Source organism: Mustela erminea, chromosome 5, assembly GCF_009829155.1.
Source record: "Mustela erminea isolate mMusErm1 chromosome 5, mMusErm1.Pri, whole genome shotgun sequence".
Lineage (NCBI taxonomy): Eukaryota > Metazoa > Chordata > Mammalia > Carnivora > Mustelidae > Mustela > Mustela erminea.
The window spans coordinates 82754516-82779767 of record NC_045618.1 but is presented as its reverse complement, the minus strand read 5'-3'; the positions used below and the strand labels follow the sequence as shown (position 1 = coordinate 82779767).

At 37.5% G+C, this 25252-nt stretch overlaps 1 protein-coding gene across 4 annotated transcripts in view; it reads right to left on the bottom strand.

The window, feature by feature from the left end:
- Nucleotides 1-24642, bottom strand: part of ARHGAP5 (Rho GTPase activating protein 5) — a 74733-nt gene extending 50091 nt beyond the window's left edge. For 3 of the 4 annotated variants that reach the window (XM_032343999.1, XM_032344001.1, XM_032344002.1), the window contains exons 1-2: nucleotides 24151-24263; nucleotides 6627-10514 (exon numbers count right to left, since the gene is read on the bottom strand). In XM_032343999.1, the coding sequence (XP_032199890.1) occupies nucleotides 6627-10346 (3720 nt within the window). In that variant the 5' untranslated portion in view covers nucleotides 10347-10514; nucleotides 24151-24263. Of the gene's footprint in view, nucleotides 1-6626; nucleotides 10515-24150; nucleotides 24264-24537 lie in introns of those variants that run through there. The other variant, XM_032344000.1, reaches the window with a different exon arrangement.
- Between the last annotated feature and the right edge of the window lie 610 nt (nucleotides 24643-25252).

Genomic DNA, 25252 nt, shown 5'->3' with positions numbered 1-25252 from the left:
CAAAATCCCTTATCAAAAACTCCTGAGGAAAACGGGCTTTAGAATTTGGATATTTTTAGACATTAGTCAAAATGCACAGTATAAAAAAATGTCAATTATCTAATGCAATTATTTTTTTTAAAGATTTTATTTATTTATTTGACAGACAGAGATCACAAGTAGGCAGAGAGGCAGGCAGAGAGAGAGAGAGGGAAGCAGGCTCCCTGCTGAGCAGAGAGCCCGATGCAAAACTCGATCCCAGGACCCTGAGATCATGACCTGAGCCAAAGGCAGAGGCTTAACCCACTGAGCCACCCAGGTGCCCCTATTTAATGCAATTAAATTGTGAGTCAGTACGCTGTACTCTTTTCAAATACACTAGTATTTCTGCTTGGGACTTGGTATAGATATTTACTCTATAAGATAAATGATGATTAAAAACAGCCTCAAATCAGATTCCGCCATCAAGAACAGGTCAAATCAGATTATGCTGCAAAGTTGGAAAAAAAAAAAAAAACACACCTTGGTTTTCCTAAGTTGATGGTTTTCAAAATTGCAGTCAAGGGTCTGTTGATCTGTATTTTATTTAGGATTCTTCCATATACACTCCTAAGTAAAACAGGACTATAATCTTCCCTTCTTATACCATCCTTGTCTGGTTCTGAAATTAATACTAAAGGACTTCAGAGAATGAATTAAAAATGTATTCTCCTGCCTTCTGTTTGCTGGAACAGTTTGTAGAACACTGAAATGATCTGTTCCTCAAAGAGCCTTCTGGAAAATGATCTGGGCATGGTATTTTTGTGCAAGACAGAACTTCTACAACTTATTTAATAGTTACAGGATTATTCAAAGCTTTCTTGTCTAGGTGATTATATATTTTTAGAAGCTAATTTTGTTTGTACTTTCTAATGTCTTGACATAAAATTCTTGACAGTATTCTATTCTCTTTTTAATCTGATCTACAATTATGTTCTTTTTTTCACTCTCAGTATTTAATTGTGCCTTCTCTTTTTTTCTCATCAGTCTTGCAGGATGTTTATCTATTTTTCTAGTCTTAAAGAATCAACTTCTAGCTTTACTGATTTCTCATTTGGTCTCTGTACCCCTATAACTTTGAAAGTGAATATGTAAAAAAAAAGAAAAAAAAAAAGGTGAATATGTAGGGGCATCTGCCTGGCTGGCTCAGTTGGTGGAGCATGTGATTTTTTAATGCTGGGGTTCTAAGTTCAGGCTCCACACTGCGTATAATATAGAGATTATTTTAAAATAAATTCTTTTTTTTTTAAAGCGTTTATTTATTTATTTGACAGACAGATCACAAGTAGGCAGACAAACAGGCAGAGAGAGAGTAGGAAGCAGGCTTCCCTTTGAGCAGAGAGCCCGACTTGGGGCTTGACCCCAGGACCCTGGGATCATGACCTGAACTGAAGGCAGAGGCTTTAACCCACTGAGCCACCCAGGCGCCCCTAAAATAAACTCTTAAGTAAATAAAAATAAAACTGGGGACATCTGGGTGCCTCAGTCAGGTAAGTGTCCAACTCCTGATCTCAGCTCAGGTCTTGATCTCAGAGTTATTTCAAGCCTCATGTTGAGCCTGATGCTCAGCAGGGAGTGCACTTAAAAAATACAATTAAAAAAAAAAAACTGTATATGTACATCAGCTTCCCACTGAGACTATGTGATACCAATTTCAATCCTACCTTCCACCTAACCAACAAAACCTTCCTTGCTCCTCTGGCCTTGCTTATTAACTAACTGCTTTGGATTTAAACTAGTTTTTCAGTTTTGTAGATTTCTATAAATACAATGCTATTTCTCAATACCCAAATAAGGGCACTTTCCTATTACCTCTCACCTTACTTCAGTCATAATCTTATGCCCCTGTACAAATGATTCTCCCCACCTAAAATATCTTTACTCCTTCTTCTAAGCCAATTAAAAAACCCAAAAGTAGTGATTTACACCTTTCTCTTCATGAAGTTTTGTGACATACTACATACTCCATGGCAATTTCTGTCTATATTCTTTTAATATTTATATTTAAACAAACTATCACAAAATAGTAGATACACTTTTTTATTTAACAAATTTACCAATGTGTCAGGCACCATTGTAAATAAATAGGAACTGATTTCTCAAAGCAGTCCTAAGTAGTATGATTATCTCTATTTTCCTAGTTGGAAGTGCAAAGAAGTTATGCACTTACAGTTAGTAAGTGGCAGAGCCTCGATTCAAATCCTAGAAGTCTGGCTCTAGACCATGTGCTCTTAAGAATTACACTATGCTTCCTTAAATTGCTCTAGTAGTACTTTCTTAACACTGCCCCAAGCACAAGGTACGATCTCTCAAATTCCATTTAAGCTCTTTAAAGGGGGATGCATGTCATTTTTAACTTTTCTTATCCTTCAACAGCTTTTTGTACAGACTTTAAGTGTCTAGCAGGTTTTTAATGAATGCTTACTGAACTGAAACATGAGATGACAATTACTCAAGTCCAGATGACACAATGAATATAATTTTTAGAGAAATTAGGTTGCACTGAAGTGCTCCAGCCTTTCCATAATGCTTAAAAAAAGATACCATGGATAACTGTGATACAATAAAAATAAAACAAGATGAAATCAGAGAGGGAGACAAACCATAAGAGACTCTCAACCACAAAAACAAACTAAGGGATGCTGGAGGGGAGAAGGTTGGGGGAATGGGGTAACTGGGTGATGGGTATTAAGGAGGGCAAGTGGTGTAATTAGCACTGGGTATTATATACAACTTATGAATCACTGACCTCTACCTCTGAAACTAATAATACACTATGTTAATTAACTGAATTTAAGTTAAAAGTAGTAATAAAGTTAGCCTTGAGTGCGCTCAAGAATTTCACTGTGCATATATACAAAACCATAAAATATAAACTCTGACACAAAACTGTATGTGTGAAATTTCACTGTTACCTATGTTTTTAAGACCACAGGTACAGACGCCAAACACTTAAATGACACCTGATTTAAAAATTACTTACAGACGAGAAGTCTTCTAAAATACAATTTCTCCAATATTTTTAGATTTCAAATATAATACATGAATCTAAAAATTAAAGCAATGTTATAGAGAAGTGCAAGGAAATGCTAAGATAACTCTAAAAGACAGCTGAAACTACGGAGTTAAGGTAACTGAAAGCAGATTATAAATATGATTCTAAGTTGATTCACTACTTCAACGGAAGTGAGGAAAAGATGGACACCAAATGAAAGAGTTGTATTAAACAGAAGATTGAGTGGAATCAAATATATGAAACATCTGCAGTGTGGAGGAAGAGAATCTAGGCCCATTTTTGTCTGTGGGATGATAATAAAAAATTAAAGACAAATTGCTATAATCAGTGACTTTAAGATGAGGTGATTATAAACACCACCAATACTTTATGTATCTCTAAAAAAAAAAAGAAAGAAAGAAAGAATAAAATCCTGTGTTAATTAAGATACGCCATCAATTACTAGACATACCAGATTCAGGAGCTATAAACAAACAAACAAAACCCAAAACCCTGGATTTTATAATCAATTAAAATATTTATCTTCCAGGGCGCCTGGGTGGCTCAGTGGGTTAAGCCGCTGCCTTCGGCTCAGGTCATGATCTCAGGGTCCTGGGATCGAGGCCCGCATCGGGCTCTCTGCTCAGCAGGGAGCCTGCTTCTCTCTCTCTCTGCTTGCCTCTCTCTCTACTTGTGATCTCTCTCTGTCAAATAAATAAATAAAATCTTAAAAAAAAAAAAAAATTTATCTTCCAGAACTTATGATAAGGTTACATCCCAATAAACCCACTGTAAGTTGAAAACATTAAATTAAAAACGCACTTAATACACTAATAGTCTGATCATATACTTTAGCCTGGCCTACCTTAAATGCGTTCAAAACATACTAGCCTACAAATGAGCAAAAACATCTAACACAACCCTATTCCATTAATAAGGAGTTGAGTATCTTGTAATTTACTGAATACTGTACTGAAAGTGAAAAACAGAATGATTGTTTACCCTTGTGATCATCGGACTGACTGGAATTACAGTTTACTACCACTGCCCTGTATCACAAGAGTGTATTGTACTGCGTATCTTCCTAGCCCAGGAAAAAATCAAAATTCTAAATTCTAAACATGGTTTTTACTTAATACTCCTTTTGCACCATCATGAGGTTGAAAAATCCTAAACTGAACCATCCTAAGCCAGGTACCATGTGTACAGTTAAGTGACTACATAAGACAAATCAGGTATAAGGAGATTTGCTTCAATTTGAGGAATATCATTATTAATAAACTAACTGGAGGGGCACCTGGGTGGCTCAGTGGGCTAAAGCCTCTGCCTTAGGCTCAGGTCATGATCTCAAGGTCCTAGGATTGAGCCCCACATAAGACTCTCTGCTCAGCAGGGAGTCTGCTTCCTCCCTCTCTCTCTCTGCCTGCCTCTCTGTCTACTTGTGATCTCTGTCAAATAAATAAATAAAATCTTAAAAAAAAAAATTAACTGGAATCAGAGGTTGTGCTAAAATTTCAGAATATTAATACAGATTTGGCATATTCCTTCCTTGCATAGTACTCATACTTAAGAAATTAATACTAAAAGTAGAGTAATAAATATCAAGTCATTGGAATACTCATGTCCTCAATCTAGTGATTCTATTGTTGTACATTCATCCTAAATAAATGACTGAAAAGGAATAAACTTTTATGTAAACTGGTCACTGTAACAAAAAATGATAGGAAAATTTAAAACCTGGAAGCCTAACCACCCATTTTTAATATAATTTGCTAAATGAAAAATATAATGACTAAAACGTATTATCGAAAAAACTTTTTTAAAAATAAAAAAATAAAAATAGGAAGTATAATCAAAATACTATGGAGCAACAGGGAAAAATACAACTAAGTGAAAAAATAAAAACTACATATATACTATTGTTGGAACTAAATGGAAATTAGGGAAAATTGGGAGAAGATATAAAGAAAACTAATGAGAAAGGTTTCAACATGTTCAAAATCTGTTTTTGATCACAGATTGCCTATTAAATAATAATACTGTTTAACCTAATTAAATTTCCTGATTTTGATACCTATGCAGTTGTTATTTAAGAGAATGTTCTTATTCTTAGGAAATAAAGTATTTAACAGTAAAAAGAGTCTTATTCTTAGGAAATAAAGTATTTAACAGTAAAAAGAGTCGCAACATCTGCAACTTCATCTCACAGGGTTCAAAATGAATAAACCCCAATAAATACCCACACGAAATAAATCAAGGAAGAGGGACAAAATATAAACAGCTGGTAAATCTCAGTAAAGGGTAAATAAAAGCTCCTTTTACTCTTCCAGCAGCTATTCTTGAAGTTGAAATTTTAAAAGAAAGTTACCAAAACAATTAAGCAGACTTCTGATCAAAAATGGAAAAATAACACACACACAAAAGCAATTTAAAAAGGGGCACCTGGTGGCTCAGTTTGTTAGGTGTCTGCCTTCAGCTCGGGTCAGGATCCCAGGGTTCTGGGATAGAGTCCCACCTTGGCTCCTTGCTCATCAGGGAGCCTGCTTCTCCCTCTCCTCCCTGATCCTGCTCTCTCTCATGCTCTTTCTCTCTCTCTCAGATAAATAATAAATAAAATCTTTTCAAAAAATAAAATAAAATGGAATGACTGTAAATGCTTTATCCTCATTAATAAGCATTAAGTAGTATTAATAACAAACTGAGAAAAAATGCTGAAATTTTTTGACAGTGATTAAACGTGTAGAGAGAACTAGTGATAACAGGTTGAGTACAAAAGATGCCAAAGATACTTAGCCAGTAGCATGTGCTGAGAGTACCTGTAGTAAACAAACATGTATTAAGACTATGGACATAACTGATGAAGAAACTATCAATATGCAGAATAAAAGCCTGCTGAAAGCTATCTCAAAACCACAAAAATCTTCAGCAAAGTTTGTGCACACTCAAGAGTCAAAGAGTACTAGAAGTGAAGGTGCTAAAGTACCACTGTAATAAAGATCTAATGGAAATTATAAAATACAACTTAGCATACATATTTAAGTTTTCAGTGCTTAATACAATCACTATCTACTAAAAACAGATACTGCTATTTAGTCAAAATGCTACAACTCAAACTTCACAAACTTTTCTACATGTCTTTAGACAAAACACCACCACCAACAAAAAAGAATCCTAGAACTGTTAAATTTCCAATATTACAAATTATCATTTTGACTATATTGTCATGATCCTTGATTGAGACAGGTATTTCAAAATAATTTTCCAAAACTGATAGGTCAAGAAGGCAAAAAGAGAGATAAATGGGATGCTTACAACAAAATAGAGCAAAATCACGCTATATCTGGGCTTCTATTAGGAAAATAAACATATTCACCTAGAATGATTATACTGAAGAATATGAATTCAAACTTCTACATTAAATAAGGCACAAATAAAAAGGCAATTTAAAAAGTAACGAAAATATTCATCCTCACAAAATATTCACAAAATTACTGAATGACATAGGCATCCTAAGTTCTCAATGATGTCAAATTCATTATCTTAAAAAAATACATATTTTAAAAAGCAAAAACAAACATTTTTATAAACATCACTTACTATGAGTTAAACTTACCTTTTTATCTTCTTTTACTTTGTGGGTTTTCTTCTTTATTTTCTTATCATCTAACTCCTGGTCTGAGGTGATTGCAGGATTATCAATACCACCTTTCCAAGTTTCAACAGGAGAAAGAAGCGGATCTTCTTCACTTCCACGATGTCTTCCTTTTCTTTTTGTTTTAGAAGTGGTGAAAGCCTCATCATCACTCGCATCTGAATGTGTTCTTCTATAGTATGACTTGGCTTTACTGAACAGGGTTTTAGATTTGTATTTGTATTTTGAAGGCCGCCTTTCTCCGTGACTTTTTGACATTCTATCAGAAAATCCATTTTCTTCATCTCCTTGGGTGTTATTTACAAAGGAGTTTCGAATTTTAATAATGCGAGTCTGACTATCATCCGGGACAACATATATCTCTTCAGAATAGCCCTTCTGTTTGAAAATTGTGTCAATGGGTTCCGCATAGTTATCTGAAGGATCCATATCTTCAGGATGTGCCAAAGGCACCCGGGAAGTCTGTTTCCTTGGATTTTTACCAATACCAGCTTCAATTGTTTTTACAAGGTTTGGATCCAGTTTTTTCACATTTGTCTTAGGTACAACTGGTTTAGGTTTAATAGGTGGAGGCACTTTATGGTTGCGTTCATGGTCATGACAATTTGGGGTGCTATGAATAGGATATTCATTTCCTTCTAAATCTAATCTGTATCTAGAACGGTCACTAGGTGTTGGAAGCAACTGTACATCATCTCCAATTGGGCTATAAGGAGGCGGTGCTTCTGTATCATCATCTGAATCAGGATAGTTGTTATATGGAAAACAGTCTCTGGGAGATGGTAGAAAAACATCCTCACTTTGATGGGTTGATTCCCTTGTATTATCAGATAAATAGGAATTTTCTATCATATTTTTTTTCTCTAGAACATCACTGAAAAACAGTGTAAAGACCTCAGTTTGTCGATGATACTGAGATAAAGAATACAGTGCTGTAAATTTAGCAGAGATCTCAGTTGCAATGTGTTCTCCTTCAGTCATTAGTTCCTTGATCGCCTCATTTTCAAAAAAGTCTGCTTGGCTGTCAGTAACTGCCACCAGCTGTACAGGAATGGTGTCCTGAACTTCTGACAGAAATGCTCGAAGCATTCCCATTGACGCTTTCCGTTTGGCAGAATAAACTAATATATACCCATGAACCAGTTCATCTTTCCTTACTCCAATTGAAGAATGGTATGATAATATTGTGATCTGTATTCGCCTCCTTTTTTCACCAATGATTTTATCAAGCATTAGGGAATTATTTTGTCCAGCTTGAGCAGCACTACAAGAATGAGAATCAAGGAAGGGTGAAAGAATAAGATCCACACTAAAGGGATCACCACACATGGCACACATGACAATTCTCAGGTCGGCTTCTGATACATCCTTACTAGTTGGAACTGGGCTCACGACATCTAAATTATGCTTTACTGATTCTAATACTCCTCTGAGAGCTTGCTTTATTTGGGTTTCATTAAATTTACGAGGATATGTACCAGGAGGTACATCGACAAAAGGGCATTGTAACTTGTTTGCCAACTGTTGCCCTTGGTGCCTGAGAATTGGTAGATTCTTACTCATAGAATCTCTCTGATTAGCCAGAATTAAGGTAAATGGAAGATTAGCCATATATTTATCTTTTCTGATTTGAGAAGCTTCAGTTCTTATTTTTCCAATAAATTCCCCAATAAAATTCAGTGACTCAATGGAATTAAATACACAGAAGCACCCATGTGGTTTAAAGGCGGCAGTCCACAACTGACTTAAGAAGTAAGGCGACTTGGCATCAACTGGCCGAAGATCAAGTTCATAAATTTTTCCATCTAAGGCATACTCATCATCAGTAGATTGTGTTCTTATCTCATTTGCTAGTTCTTGAGCAAGGCCATCCTTCCCTAAAATGAAAAGGTTAACTTTATCTATACTGGTACTATCATGATATAACCGTAAGCGGCCATGATCCAACTGTGAAAGACTACTAGCAAGTAACTGCTCCACTTTAATGTCTGTACAATTTTGGCCACTAAGACAGGTTTCTTTAGTGGGATGATAAACAAACCCTATGTGCTTAAGTAGAAGAGATTCCCTATCGGGTGCAAGTTTCTGTAAAGCTTTATATCTAGGTTCTTCACTTAAAACTGTATGAATTTCACTCATTTTATCTGAACTAGGTGTTGCATTAAGATCTAAATCATAAAAAAGTTCAGAGTGCTCAAAAAGCATTTCCTGAAACTCTTCTTTGGCTTTTTCAACTATTTCTCGCTGATGCCTACCATACACCTCTTTGCTATCAGCCTCAGTGATATATTTGAAGGCTTCATCCTCCATAACAAAGCACATAACTTCTTCCCACGGTTGCCCAGGTGAAATGAACTGAATTTTTTCCAGAGTCTTTTTGAATTTTTCCTTCATTTCTACCCTTCTTTTCTCTGATATCAGATGCTGTACATGGTTCTGATAAACTTTTTCAGCTTCTAAAGTGCTCAGGAGGTCAAATGGAATTCGTCTATCATTAATTTTATCTATGTGGTCAGTTTCATCCCAGGGTGTTTTTTCTAGCACCACAAAACATAACTGAAAATCTGCTCTCTTTTCCATTAACTTCAAAGCTTCTGACCAATTCAAATGTTCAATCTCTTCTAGGTTTGGCAAAAGAGTGTTAAAAGCTCTTGGTAGAGTATTTATATATTCTTCTCTCCTTTTTCTTATATGTTCCTGTTTAAGTTGTTCTATATGTTTTGAAAATGTATTTCTGGCCTTTCTTGTTCCCTCTAAGTTGATGTATTCTTCATAATCAGGATGATTTTTTAATTTATTACTAACAGTTTTCCAAGTTGCATGATAATCTCTCACAGTCTGCACAAGTTTTTCAAACTTATCTGTTGCTGTGACAACAAGTTGTCGCTGTGTTTTATAAGCATCCAGATAGGGAATAATTTTAGGCTTGCCACGAGTTTTATCCAACATTTGTACCAGTGCAGTAAAACATGTCTCAATGTTGACATTAAATCGTGCTGATGTTTCCACTACAAGAAGGTTCTTTTTGTTTGAAGCAAAAGCCTGAACTTCTCTAAGATAATGATCCACGCATTCATCACATTTAGTTGCTGCTATTATTACAGGCTTTTTTGATTTTGATAGTTGGACAAAAAGATTATTCACAAATTTAAGTTGATCATCAAACTTCCTATTGCATCCCTGGCTCACATCAATGCACAGTAAAAATCCATCTACATTGAGCTTCCCTTCAGGCATTTGCTTCTGTTCAAAGTCTTGCTCCAAGCCCAGCTGATCAGTGCAAATGTACATTAGTTTCTCTGCTGACTGCAATTTAGAGGCAGCTGCACGTTTTATATATGGTTGCAAATTCGTACTCCGATGAGGCAAGAAAGTCTGGTCATCAATGAACTCTGTTTGTTCAATGACATGAATTTTGCATTCTATTCCATCTTCACCATTTTGTGTTATGTCACCCCAGTATAAAAAGTGATCATTGTTTACCACTCGTCCTCCAAAGTCAATGGTGCTAAGCACAGAAGTATGTTCTGGGTAATATTCATCTGCTTTTGAGCGTACAAATCTATTGCACAAACAAGACTTCCCAACTCCACAGTTACCTTTATCTTTTTCAGTCCCAGAGAGTCCAACTACACTGATAGTATAGGATGGGGGGCGAGGCTCTTTGTTTTTTGCCATCATAACTCTCTTCTCATGTCTCTACATTCATAAAGATAACCAGATATACTTCTCATTCTGAAAATAAAATCCTCTCAAAATACAGATCCCAAAGTTCAGAACTATATTTGGTTCTTTGTATTTCCCTCATTTCTGTGCAGAAAGGTCTTCAAAATCATATGGATCATCTTCCTAGAAAGAGAAAAAGGAAAAACTTTAACCATGAAATTACACATTACATCATATACACACTAAATATATTTATAACAAATAACTATGGACATTAACAATAAATATTACATGTATTTTAGGAAGCCACCATAAAGACTGTTTATGATTTATTCCTTTAAATGCAAGATGACTTCAAAATTTAAGACAATTCTAACAATTAAAATAACTACACACATAATTTAAGGTAATGTCTCAAGAAATTTAAAATAAGCCCCTAATAACCAAATGTGCATTTTATTTTACCTCTGCTCCTTCGTTTAAGTTTGAAAAAATAACTAGTCTTTTCCCCTTCCTCAATTTTCTTGCCTTCTGTGACTACATTATACTTGCTGATAATTAAATGTATCAGTTGCCATTAACAACTCCCTTACAACTTTCAAAAACAACCTATTACATCGTTCCTCAAAACTTGTTCCCTAAAATGGAATCTCATATAAATTTAGGAAGATTTTACAATTATGTAAAATTTTTCACAAAGTTTAACACACTCCTGTGAAATCTATCAAATTTTATGCCCCAAAACGAATTCAGAACATTCAAATACTTCAATAGGAAAACTGAAATGGACAGTTAATACAAATACTGAAAGTATTTAACTAGACCAATGTTTCTCAAACTATCAAGGTGAAGGATCAATTTTTATTTCATTATCTGCGAGTCCAATTCTGTAAAATCCAAAGTGAACTTTTTTCAAAAATCCAAACCCTAATAAGATTCAAGAGACATAAAATTACTGTCCAATACTTCTAAATGTTCTTGATTTCTATATTCATTTCCTGTCAGAATAGTTATAAAAAGCTCATGGATAACATTTTGAGTAGAACCAAGCTGAAGAATTTTGAGATTGTCTACTTGAGACAATCGTTTAGAATTATTTGACATACCAGCAACATGAAATAACCCTAAGAATTGAATGTAATTTAATTTACGTTATTTACGTGAAAGCAGTCAGTCAGTCTTTTATATAAGTTTTATTTGCAGATTCTTCATACTTTTGAGGTTGAATTAAAAGTAATATATCATTTCTCCCACGCCAAAGTTTCACAAGACAGGGAAAATATCCAGTTGTATACATCAACATACATGAAAATTATCTTCAATCCAGACAAAATAACACAGGGAAAAAAAGAAAGGAACCATCACTTGCCCCCAAATACCTGGCTTCTACATTGACCTCAACTGCAAGTAAATAAGTAAACAGCTATTGGTGTGAAGTAAACACCTATTCAAATTATACTATACATTTACTATACTACCATTAATGATTAAAAAAACTATTAGAATTTAAAATTATGACTAATAGTTTCGGTAAAACAATGTTAAAAGTTAAAATTTCAGATTTACTTTTGTACTTCTGAAGTGTATTCTATTAGCTTCAACTACAAATATTAGTATCTGCCATATGATATACAAACAAAGCATTTATTAGATTCACTTTCATGATAAAATAATCCTGTGTTGAAGGAGCAACACAAGAAGTAGAAAACCACAAATACAACTGATTTAAATCTACTATTTATGAGTTTATGAAAACAGCAAAACTGAAACTGCTTTGAGTCATAGCATCCCCACCTATAAAATGGGGTTGTGCTATCTATACAAATTTAAGAATGAAATCATTTTTTAAAATAAGTGCCTAGCAAACAAAAGAAGTTTAATAAGTAATGTATCAGTCTGATTCTTGGAATCCGTGAAGCTGTCAAAAGATTTTTTGTAAAAAATTACATGATCAGATTGCAACTTTAAAATATCTACCTGGCAGCAGTATATACAATAATTAGAAGTAAAAGAAATTAGGGGAGTCCCATCCAATCCTATTAACTCTTTTTCATTAGTGGAACTTATAAAAAATATTCATCTGGTTAAATTGGGTACTTGCACCTAGCACCAGTTTCTTTACCTAACCTGCATAAAAAAACATTTGTATTTACTGATAAGAAAACAAAAGGGAATGAACTGGATAACAAAGTTATATACAACGATAAAAAGGTAAAACAAAATTCACAAAAACAGCATGATTCTGTAACAATTGAGAAAAAAATGGAAAACACACAAAGGAAAATACAAGGCCTACCCTCCTTCTTACTAGAAAAGCAGAAAACTGCAGACAGTACACTTTAAGATGTACATCAAAAGAAAACATACCTAGTGGTTACTCTGGGGAATTTTCATGTTAAATAGTATATACACTAGTACTACATGCAGCTCTTTATTAAACAAAAATCTGTTCTAAAACTAAGAGCAATTCAAAGACAAGTAAGACTGTTCCCTGCCTTCTAGTTTAAGAGACACAAATAGACACCTGGGTGGCTCAGTGGGTTAAAGCCTCTGCCTTCCGCTCAGGTCATGATCCCAGGGTCCTGGGATCAAGCCCCGCATCGGGCTCTCTGCTTGACAGGGAGCCTGCTTCCCTTCCTCTCTGTCTGTCAAATAAATAAATAAAATCCTAAAAAAAAAAAAAAAAAAAAAAAAGAGAGAGAGAGACAAATAGAAAGGTTAACAGTACAAAGTCACATGAACCTAAGTATTATAGAAAATTCTCAACTACAAACCTAATCCCTTGCCTTAACAGTCACTTTATTTCTCATATGCTTATTCCAAACACATTAAAAGAAACATTCCTGCTCTCCTACAGCATATACCTCAGAATACTGAGAATACAGAATACTTTCTACTTTAAGTTATAGAGTGTAGGGGCACCTGGGTGGCTCAGTGGGTTAAAGCCTCTGCCTTCGGCTCGGGTCATGATCCCAGAGTCCTGGGATCGAGCCCCACGTCGGGCTCTCTTCTCCATGGGGAGCCTGATTCCTCCTCTGTCTCTCTCTGCCTGCCACTTGTGATTTCTCTCTCTCTGTCAAATAAATAAAATCTTTAAAAAAAAAAAAAGTTATAGAGTGTAAGCAGAAATAAAAACACTCTTAATATAAAATGTATTTTAAAAGCTACAGGAAGAAAAGGGCCTTAAAATTAAATGGAGATGAGTGGAGCATGAAGTTACCACCCTTTTGGGGAGGCTTTATATCTAATGAGAAATAAAATTATTATATGGAGGATAAATTTTAATATTGGGGTTTCAACACACATCCTAATAAATTTGATAGTGGCAGGCTCTGAATCATGAATATTAAAGTTTAAATTAAAAATGAGGTAGCTTTGTGTGACATTTATGGTTTTCACACCAAATTCACGGTGAACTACCAATTAGACACTGAGGAACATCCATGTTCTTCCAGGAAGGCTACCTGGTTACTCTGAAATCAGCTCCAGAGCTTATGTCATGAGTCACTACAAAGTGATTTTCAAACGGTGGTGGAAAATTCTTTCACTTACAGGTAGTAAAAAATATTGGACAAATAAGCGCTCTCTCCCTCCAACTCAATCATCAAAAGCAGTACATGCTTTATCTGATTTACAGGGTTTACTTAACTCAAAAGATCTTTTAAAATGTTTTTCCAAAAGCTTTAATATTTAAAAAATGTTTTCAGAGTTTAAAAAGTTTGAGAAACCAGAAGACTAGGAAAAAAACTGCTATAACCTGCCCTCAAAAACATTTTGCTATCTGTTTGGGAGAGTATGGTGTTACCACCTCATGAGAGAAAGATAGCATTCATGAATTTGGCTGTAACAGGATATAAGGGCATTTAATTTCAGCCACCTGGATAGTTTACACATACATGAATTTTCTACTGGCCCTCAACATCCAGGTCAAAATTACTATCCATTAAGTAACTAAGGTAGTTTTTCTTCTGCACTGATTAAAAAAAAAAGAATAAAAGAATCCCCTGTTTTTTGTGTGTGCTCCTAGTAATAAACTAATAGCTGATATCTATATGCAGGCTATTCAATTTAATCTGAAAATTCCTTTCAAATGTTTAATGATAATATTTGATTATGTTGATCCATACAACTTCCCGATTTTTTTTTTTAAGATTTTATTTATTTGACAGACAGAGATCACAAGTAGGCAGAGAGGCAGGCAGAGAGAGAGGAGGAAGCAGGTTTCCTGCCGAGCAGAGAGCCTGATGTGGGGCTCAATCCCAGGACCCTGGAATCATGACCTGAGCCGAAGGCAGAGGTTTTAACCCACTGAGCCACCCAGGTGCCCCCAACTTCCCGATTTTTGATGTGACTTTACTTTCATGTAACTCGTTCTCATTTTCTCGGATCTTTACCCTGAAGAAACCATGACAAAAGTAGCAATCATCGACTCAAAGCTATCCAGTTAAAAGGAGTCTCTGGATGACCAATCTTTATTCTCTTAAGCAAAGTACTGCTTTTCAGCAGTTTGCAATGCAGTTGTTTGGTTTTTTTTTTTTTTTTTTAAGATTTATTTATTTGAGAGAGAGAGAGAGAGAGAGAGAGAAGGGAGGGGTGTCAGACTCCCACTAAGCAGAGAGCCTGATGTGGGGCTCGATCCCAGGACCTGAGCGGAAGGCTGGCTTTCAACCAGCTGAGCCACCCAGGTGCCCCAGCAATGCAGTTTCTTTCTCATTCTACCTTTAAGTTCATTTTACAACCCTTTCAAGGAAATGTTTAGATTAAGTACATTCCCAGAAATTAACAACAATGTATAATTTGAGTAGAACTACAGCTGATGAGAGAGATGGAGGGATACACCAATTATCTGCCTGATATTGTTGAGTGGTCCCTAAAACTGTCTTAAAAATGAAGCCATCTATACGACGGAATTTTCTAAGATACGTGACAGCCATTCAAACACAACATACTACTTCTGATGGAGTTGTAATAACATCAAGTGCTTTCTGCAAGAAAATTTTTTAAGTCCTACAGGGAACCTAGGAAAAATCAATTCTTAGTGATTCTGGACTTAAACCAAAATTCGTTTTGTACCTTCTCACAAAGTTTGTGTTCATAAATATAAGGTGGAATTTTAAAATTATTTTATACTTTTAAATTATTATACTTTGTCAGGAAATTCCCTTTGGTCCTATCTTCAAAATATATTGAGAATTTATTACTTCTCATTACATTTATTGCTCTATTTTTTTACCCCATCCACCAACATATCTGGCCCCAGATTATTCCAAAGACTAGTTTCCCTGCTTCCATTCCTGCTCCTCTTCCCATCTATTACTACCAGAGTAGCCAGAGTTTCCTTTAAAACATTAAGTCATAGTTTCCCATTCTTAGGCCCCAAACCCTCCAGAGACTCCTAAAAGTCAAAGTCAAATCCTTTCTGTGGGATACTATAAGATCTACCTTCTCCAATCTTGTCTTGCTCTCTGACCTACTCTCATATATTCTCCCATTCTCATTCTGCTCCAGTCACATAGAGGAACACTGTTCCTCAGCATCTCTGCTTTTACACTTGCTTTTCCCGAAAACCCCCCAAATCCTCCTTGCCTCTTAACTCCTAAGTTACTATACAACTTATTTCTTACTTGTCATTAACTCTTTCCCTCTCCCCACCCCAGACCATACTTAATAAAGATCCACAAAGGCTCAAATCTTTATTTCATCAATGTATTCCAAAAGCCTCCAACAGTGCTTTCCATGTATTAGCTACTCAATAAATTCATGAAATCTTAATAAATGTTCAAATCACAATGTTGTTAATTCTTTGGCCAAAAAAAAAAAAAAAAAAAAAAAGAGGAAATCACATGATGTTTACTAAATAAGCTCTGTAACATATTAATCTAAAAGTTTTCTAAAGCTATTAATGGAAGGGAGCCTGGGTGACTCAGTCAGCTGATCGTACTGGTTTCAGCTCAGGTAGTGATTTCAGTTTAGTGAGATCTAGCCCTGAGTCAGGCTCTGTGCTCAGCACGGAGTATGCTTAAGGTTCTCTCGCTCCCTCTTCTTCTGCCTCTGTCCCTCTCCTTACCCCCACCACGCCATTCTCGCTAAAATAAATCAATAGATAAATAGATAGATAGCTTTAATGGAGTAAGTGCACATGGATTTCAAGGTCATTACAAGTCAAAAATTAAGCCACCAAAATGAAGACTATGATCTATAGTATCTTCAGTCAGAATAACCACCTAGTTTTTCAAAAATATTTTTTAGAATCACAATTATAAGAAATTACACATTCCATCTTCTTTAGGCCAAATATAATATCCCTTATATAAACAAATATTTGAGAAAAGACAGTTCCAAGTCCTAAGACTATCATATATTTCACAATGTCAGACAATCTAGACTAGCTTAATAAAAGTAGCAACTGAATTACTAAAGATGAATACGGCACAATACCGCTATAGTACTACTTTTCTTAACACTGCTCATTCTCAGTAACAAATTTATCAATGCCATGAAAAATCACAAGGGGAAAGCCATTTTAACATACAAGATAACTAAAAACAATGTAATACCTGTAGGAAAGTCAGTTATATTCCATAATAATGTCTTTGACCAAGTTTTCTACCACATAAGCACATAATCTTAAGGCTGAATGGAATGCTAAAGACATCATTCATATGAACTGCTCTTTACACAAAACTATAACCAAGTTAATGAAAAGAAAATCTATTAAAAATTTCAACAACTTACATAGCAACTAAATAACCTAGAAGCATATCTTGGTAGGATTCAGAATTAAACTATGTTAGGATGGAAATTTTATTCTGGTTTTTTTGGTTGTAGTTGTTGTTATTTATTTATTTTTAACCATATTCCCAGCACCCTAAAACAGCACCTGACACACAGCAGGTACTCATATATTTTCTTGCTGATGAATACATGGGTCAATCTCCAGACTCAGATCCTAAACCACTAAGCAATCCTAAAGTCGTATTTATAGTCAAAATTAACAAAAATTACAACCATGTTATGGGCCCGAACACTATTAGTATAGCAATATATTCTAAAATAAAAAGTCTCCAGTTTTTTTTCAAGAGTCCGCTTGTTAAGACAGATTAGGTAACCCTGAAGGCTCATTGGAAATACTTCCAGGAGGGTCCAAGGAGGCAGTACTTTGGGAGCAGTGAAGTCCTACTCAACAAAGACAATTCTGCTTTTATTCATTTTTATCTTTTGATATTTCAAGTACTTCTTGTTTGAAAAAAAGTTTCACTTCATTAAATATCTTTGAAAACCAATGACCTAACCTATTTCCAAACCGATTAACTACCCTATTATTTAATCAACAGTTTCCTCTAACAACACGTTATGTCCAACACCTTGGTATGAAGTTATTCTAAACTCCTTCTAGACCATATCCTAACTCTGTGGTGAAAACAGAAGAAACAAAGGTCATTTCATTTATATCAACCTCTGTGAACAATCCAGTAAGTATTTACTGTGTCTATCTCAGCTTTATGTCAGAGGTTTCGAGGGTACAAAGGTATATAGTATAGGGAAGTCCACTAAGCTAGTGCTATGAATATTCGCCTCCCTTCCAGATTCTGAGGTATTCTCACCGGAGAACAGAGAAGTGAGGGAAAGGTCATGATTTTGACATACAAGATTATAATGCTATAACAACGGAAAATCATTATTTTCATTATACAAAATATGATAGATAAGTCTTAACAATTTTCTTACTGATGGCAACACTAAGGTTAAATAAGAATCTCAGGAAGACATATAGACTAAAAAGAAGGTATAGATATGCAGGGGAAAAAAGGCTCAAAACCACTTTCCCCACAATTTTATTTTATTTTATTTTTTTATTTTTAAAGATTTTACTTATTTATTTGACAGAGAGATCACAAGTAGGCAGAGAGGCAGGCAGAGAGAGAAAGGAGGAAGCAGGCTCCCCGCTGAGCAGAAAGCCCGACATGGGACTCGATCCCAGGACCCTGAGATCATGACCTGAGCCGAAGGCAGTGGCTTAACCCACTGAGCCACCCAGGCGCCCTTTCCCCACAATTTTAAAAGAAACTTTATGGTACCACAGCTGAGAAGACAAAGGTGATGTGCTATAACATGGAACTGATAAATGCAACAGGAATTCCAAAACATGAAAGATCAGTGTAAGCTGGGACAGATGAGGTTTGGAAAACTGGCCAGACAGTATATAGTTCAGGCTTTATATACCACATAGTGTCTGTCAGTAACAATTCAAGTCTGCTGTCACAGCACAAAAACAGCCATAAACAATTCTTAAATGAATGACCATGGTTGTTGTCTATGAACCCAAATTTGAATTTTCATATAATTTTAATGAACCACAAAACATTATTCTTTCAATTGTATCCTCAACCATTTCAAAACGTAAAAAGCCATTATACAGAAACAGGACAGAAGGCCAATCTGATCCAAGGGCCATAACTGCAGACCCCTGGAATAGATTAAGTTATAGTGAGGAGAAAGGATTTGAACCAACTTTGAAAAATAAACCGGATTTGGGGCTCCTGGGTGGCTCAGTGGGTTAAACATCTGCCTTCAGCTCAGGTCATGATCTCAGGGTCCTGGGATAGCCTGCTTTCCCCCTCTCTGCTTGCTGCTCTGCCTTCTTGTGATTGCTCGCTCTGTCAAATAAATAAATAAATCTTAAAAAGAAAGAAAGAAGGATAAATAAACTGGATTTGAATTTTAGAAAGAAGTCATTCCAGGTGTGTGACTAGGGTGGAGTGGCTGAGCACAGCTGCCATGCTGAAAAGCAAACTTATTTTGTTTCTGAAGATATAAAGTACGACTATAGAAGGTCTTCAAGGACAAGCAGGTGTTAGACCTTATAATAAGCAATACGAAATCATTATAAGCTAGAAAGGGAATACAAAATTAATTTGCTAAGGCACAAAGCCCAAAAGATGGACAAATCCTGGAGGCTTGAAAGTACCTCAACTACCAAAGAATTCGAAAGAACAATCCAAGAAAAAGAATTTGATGACTGGCTGCTAATTTTAAGAAATAAAGACAAATGAGTCAGTGTTTCTTAACAAAAAACTGATCAGTTTCAGCAACAGATGGTGGTGTCACTTGAGTTTCAGGTGACAGTATTTCTAAAGAAAAATGAAAATACAGAAATTAAATAAGGCAACATTAGAATTAATAACATAAATCTCAAGATCATAAATGTAAAATCATTTAAGAGCATATTTAATTCAATACTCTTATAAGAAACACCTAGTTACTTAGTTAATAAAGAAATCTGGTTCTTTCAATCCCCCAGATCATAGAAATGTTAATTTTCCACTAGTTCTCTAAACAGTCAACCAAAATAAAAATATAAGTAAATAAAAAGAGTTAATATTTGGCTCTGAAAAAAGTAAGTATAGAAAGAAACAAATTTTTGGACCAGGAAGAATACATCATCAACAGGAAGAAAATGAACAAACTATAAAAGAATCAACGTACAAGTTTTTGCAAGGTTCCTTGTAATGCCAAACACAGCAAAGATAAAGAGTAACACAAAAGCTATTTCCCCAACACTTCTATTAACCTTGTGTTAAAAACTTTCCCCTAAATATTTCACTCAAAAGGTACAGATGCTTTTAAATTTTTACTTTGTATTTTCCCCTCATCAGCCAATCTATCTTCACTTCCCTGTGCTTTTGGTCCACAGTGTCCTTAACTTGTCTTTTTTCTTACTCATCCCCATCTTCCCCAAATTCTAAATCTTATTTCCTTTATCTAAATTCCTTTACAATTTTAAAAATCATTATGCCCTGCCTTCTATATGGCTCTTCTAGTCTATCTTGAACTGGCATCTAACAATTCCTAAATTGTCAAGCTTTCTCCCCACCAAAGCTGTAAGCTCTTCTAAGGGAGTAGTATCTTATACTTCTTTGTATTTTTCACAATGCCCTAGCTGCTCAATAAAATAATATGTAGGAACAAAACAGCTAAACCTAGTATGAAGCTAGAAAAATGAAAATTCACTTTTACCACTAACTCTTCATGATGAAAAAAGCTTGAGAATCTAACCAAATGATACACACAGGTCATATTTTAAACCTAAAATTATGAAGTTCTGTAACTCTTATTCCCAAGTAATAGTTCTAAGGAGTCAAATAGAAAAGACATGACCAAACATTAACAATTTATTTTTACTGCAAATCTAAGGTATTGTAGAGTTAACCTCCAGAAAAGACCAACCTTGTTTACCATCCCTCTTATATTCAAACTCCTATTTGCAGTTAATACATCCAAATTCAAATGATTATTCTGTAAATGATTCCCTAAGAGCATCTTAGATAATAGTTCTCTTTTCTGCATTTCTTAGTACTTGTATGTACATATTTACTCCTTTTTAAAAAAATTTTTTCAAGATTTTATTTATTTACTTGACAGACAGAGATCACAAGTAGGCAGAGAAAGTGGGCGGTGGGGGGTGGGGGGTGGGGGATGGCAATCCCAGGACCCTGAGATCATGACCCGAGCAGAAAGCAGAGGCTTAACACACTGAGCCACCCAGGCTCGCCCATTTTTACTCCTTTATAGCTCCTCTTCAACTAAAACTCAAGCTACACAATCTCTAATTTATCTTGGTATCCCCAAGGCAAGGCACACAGTAAATGCTAAATAAAGGTAATATGAACTAATGAATTAAAAAACACAGGCTTTAAGTTTCCTTTACATGCAGATTTCTTTCTACAAAGAAATTCTTAGATTTAAGTACAATACATTTTACAAACAAAAATAGTAACTGCTGGGTTGTCAGAGGAAGTCTCAAGCCATCCAGGAAAAATCCATAAGGGGTTCAAGTAACAGAGTTTTAAAACCAATTAAGTTAAAGTTCATGCTTAAAATCCTTCACACCGAACTATTTTTTAAAATTTCTAATACAGTTTTTCCTGGTTTGAGAAAATGATTAACTAAAGCCTTCATTTAAACAAATAAGGAGCTTGATTACTCAAGTCCCCAAATGATGTGTCACTTTATCAAGGTTTCTTCACCATTTGTTATAGAAAACCAAGCTCCCCTGGTGTACTTTAAATGTATTTTATAAACATTTTTTAGGAACACAGATATTACTAAACAGAACACCATACAACACAGCACTTCTTGGGTAAATTACATTCTCTGCATAACTTCTTGGTGTGCAAAGAAAAAAATCATGGGTCTTACAGGTCTAGAACGAGTTTGTAAAATAATTTGTATAGAAACTATAGTTTGAAACTTACTCTGTAGCCACCAGAAAGTTTTTATTATGCCATTTCATACTAAAAGGCAAAATTTACCTTAGGGCCTGCTAATGTTGAAAATACTTTAGTAGAATTCTGAGACAAAACTTTTCCTTCAGTATTAAAAAACTGAGTTACAAAACTATTTTCTAAGCTGTATCACAACTTCAATTCCAAAAAAGGAATGCAGATACGATATTCTATTTCTTTAAAAAAATAAAACTTAACTTTCAAAGTCAAAATAATTTTCTCCAAAAAGTAAGTATACTAAATCTGCTTTTCAAACAGAAAAAAGTGTATGTGCGTGGAGGGATTTCAAAGCATTTTGGAGATGTGACAGAATTTAAAATATGAATTTTGCAATACATTTTAAAAATTGCTACAGTAATTTAAATGGGGTGGGTGCTTAAAAATGACAGAGATACCAGACTTCTGTGACAAGTCTTTTTTACAGCAAAGTGTAACCCACCCATTCCCCAATGCTTTTATAACGAACATATACAAAGAATGGTTAAATAACACCACATGCTGAGGAGGGTTAAAAAAAATGTAGCCTGCACAGGACAACCAAATCAATTGTTATCTAGTCATCTGTGTCCTCTTGACTAAAGTCTGCTTTAAGTCAATCAGATCGATAGCGCAATAGCACCATTCTTGAGAGTTAAATACACAGCTATATCCAGCTTTTCAATCATGTATGTTTGTTCATACAGTGCTCTAAGGGCTATGAAAGTTTTTGGTGATCAACACTTAACACATCTCCTCTGCTCTACTACAGATATAGGAAATGGGAGTCAATCTGAAAGGATGGATGAAAAGGCCAAAAGTGAGAAAGAATTTAAAATGGAAACTGTCTGCAAACTTTCCAGTAGATTACCTATATAGTATGTATATCTAAAACTATTCATTAAGAATAGTTTTATCAAGGGGCGCCTGGGTGGCTCAGCAGGTTAAGCCTCTGCCTTCGGCTCAGGTCATGGTCTCGGGGTCCTGGGATATAGCCCCGCATCGGGCTCTCTGCTCAGTAGAAAGCCTGCTTACCCTCTGTCTCTTCCAGCCTCTCTGCCTACTTGTGCTCTCTCTGTCAAAAAAAAAAAAAAAAAAGTTTATCATATTGAAGTCAAATAAACTGGAATTGACAATAAAACATCTCCAAAACACATTTTACTAACATATCTCAGTATTTTTCCAAATAGTTGTATCTGGATCAAATTTTTGCTACAAGAAACATTTTAGGAGATTTTGAGAAATACTTCCTGTATCGAATGCAAATAACTCCCCTGTCCCCATATACTTTGAAACTGGGTACTGGTCTTGGATGTTCAAAATGAAGACCGCAAACCCTTCCCCCCACATGCCCCGCCAACACCTGTAGAAAGCAGCAATGGCAAAGATCAGTAAATACAACGTACTCCACCGTTTTACACTTGACTCTTAAAAAAAAAAAAAAAAAAAAAAAAAGGTAGTTGCTTAACTATAACAAAGAAAAAAGCAAATTTTCGTTAGGAGCTTAAAAATGGGTGTACACACAATCTGTATACCTATTTTGGTCTAGGTCTAAAAACACTTAAAACTCCCACTTATTAAGCATGGGCCAAAACTGGATTTCTATCATATGGCGTAAGTATAAGCGTCTCCCTACAACTTTCCCGGAATTTTACCAAACATCCTAATAGTTTGCCTTTACTTCCGAGCACCTTTCGGCGCCAGCTACACCCACAGTCTCCACCTCACTTGCATTTCTAATAACGCTGTAGAGGGAGGGTGTGAGGGAGTGAGTATTTATGTGTGGATAAGTGCGCGCGCGCTCCCGCGCGATTCCCCACCCCCACCCCGATACTTTTCTTTAGTGGAAACAGAGGGAGAATCTAGAGGTTATTCTCACAAAAACTCAGTATCAAAGCCTTAACCCAGCCGCAGTCAACTGGTAAGACTCCGCGTTTTCGTTGCGCAGTGCAACTTCTCACACCCTACCCCGAGCTTTCGCAGCAGATGGGAAATTGGTGAAGAGAACCCAAGGAGAAGTGGGGGAGATCGGGAAAAAGTGGAAGGGCCGATCCCCTTGAAAGGCGCTTAAGTTTGCAACCAAGATTATGTTTCCGCGAATATGCGCCTACTCCCTCTCCCCTTCCAGGTGGAACTCGTTAACAGCAGCAACCCAGCCAACAGACACCGCCACCTTCCCTCCCCTCGTACCATCGGAGAGCAAGGCAAGTGAGGGCGGCGGGCGAGAGCGGACGCCTGGCGGGGCCGGCGCAATCCTCGGCCACCACCAGGCCTCCACCGACCCCGGCCGCGTCACCTGTGGAGAAAGCGCCCCCTCCCCCGGCCTCTCTGCCCTTCACGCCGACCGTACCCCCGCCCCCCGTGGCAGCCGCTCCCCGCTCGGCCTGCGAGGACAGAGCTCGGCGCCTGGCTCCCTTCCGTGCTTGCGGGGCCCCAGCGCCTTGAACTGGTTACAACCGGCGGCGGCTACCGAGCGGGGCAGCCGGTGGCGCGAGGGTCCCAGTCGGGGAGGGGGGAGAGCGGACAGGCCCAGAAGAACGGGGATCGCAAGGTCCTACCTAACACCGTCGGTCTCCTCCGTCTCCTCCTCAACGGCAGCGGCCCCGGCGGTGGCGGCGGCAGCGACATTCCTGGGGAGCGCTCCCGCCGCCGCCGCCTCCTCCTCCTCCACTCTCTGCTCGCCTCTCTTCCCCGGCGCGCTCACCAAGCGCCGCGTCCCTTCAGCCACCTCCCCCCGCCCTCCCCAACACACACACGCCCCGAAACCTTAAGCCCTACAGCTCCCGCAGTCGGGTAACCCACCCTCCCACCCTCCCTCCCGCCACCAGCGGCGGCCCCGTCCCTCCCCCCTTCCCCTGTGCCCGCCGCCGCGCCGGGCTCAGTAATGGCGGCCACTCCGGCTCCCTCGCGCTGACGGATCTCTCTCCCTCTCTCCCGAACTTTACCTCAGCATCTCTCCCGGCGCGCACCGCCGGAACGCACGCGCGCGCGCGCAGCCACACACCCGGCCGGGGGCGGAGCGGCGGCGCAGCCTCGACGGGGCGCGCGCGAGCGCGCACCCGCGCACCCGCACCGCCCTCCCCACAATTCCCCGCCCCCGCCGCCCTCACCTCGCGGCGCCTCCCGCGCCGCGCGCCCGACTGGGCCCGCCCCTGCCCTCGTCTCCGGGGAGCCTGGGAAGGCGCGAGCGCTCGGGCCGGAGGGAGGGGAGCAAGCGCGGGGCCGCGTCCTCGCTCGCGTCCGGGCTCCCCCATTGGCTTCTCCCCTCCCCCTTCTTCCTCCGCCTCTCCCACCCATTGGTTCCCTCTCCTACTCTATTCCTTCTCACCTTTTCCCTTTTACCCATTGGCGTGGGTATTTTTCCTCAGCTTTCCCTTTTCTCCGTATTCTCCTTCTCCGTCCCATCCTCCACGCTTTAGAAGCTGCAGACCATGCAGCCCTGAGCGCGGTCGTCTCCGAACCTTCCCTGCTTTCTCCCTTTCCTTCTGTTCCGGTTTCTGGCTGAAACTGAGAGCAAACCACAATACTGCAAAGGAACCTGATATTGTGTTAGCCGTTGCAAAACATCGTACGGGCACCGAAAGATTCTCGATAAATCCCCCTACGGTCTCAGAGCATTAAAGAATTCAAGGGAGAAAAATATGCGCCCTAGCTTGTTCG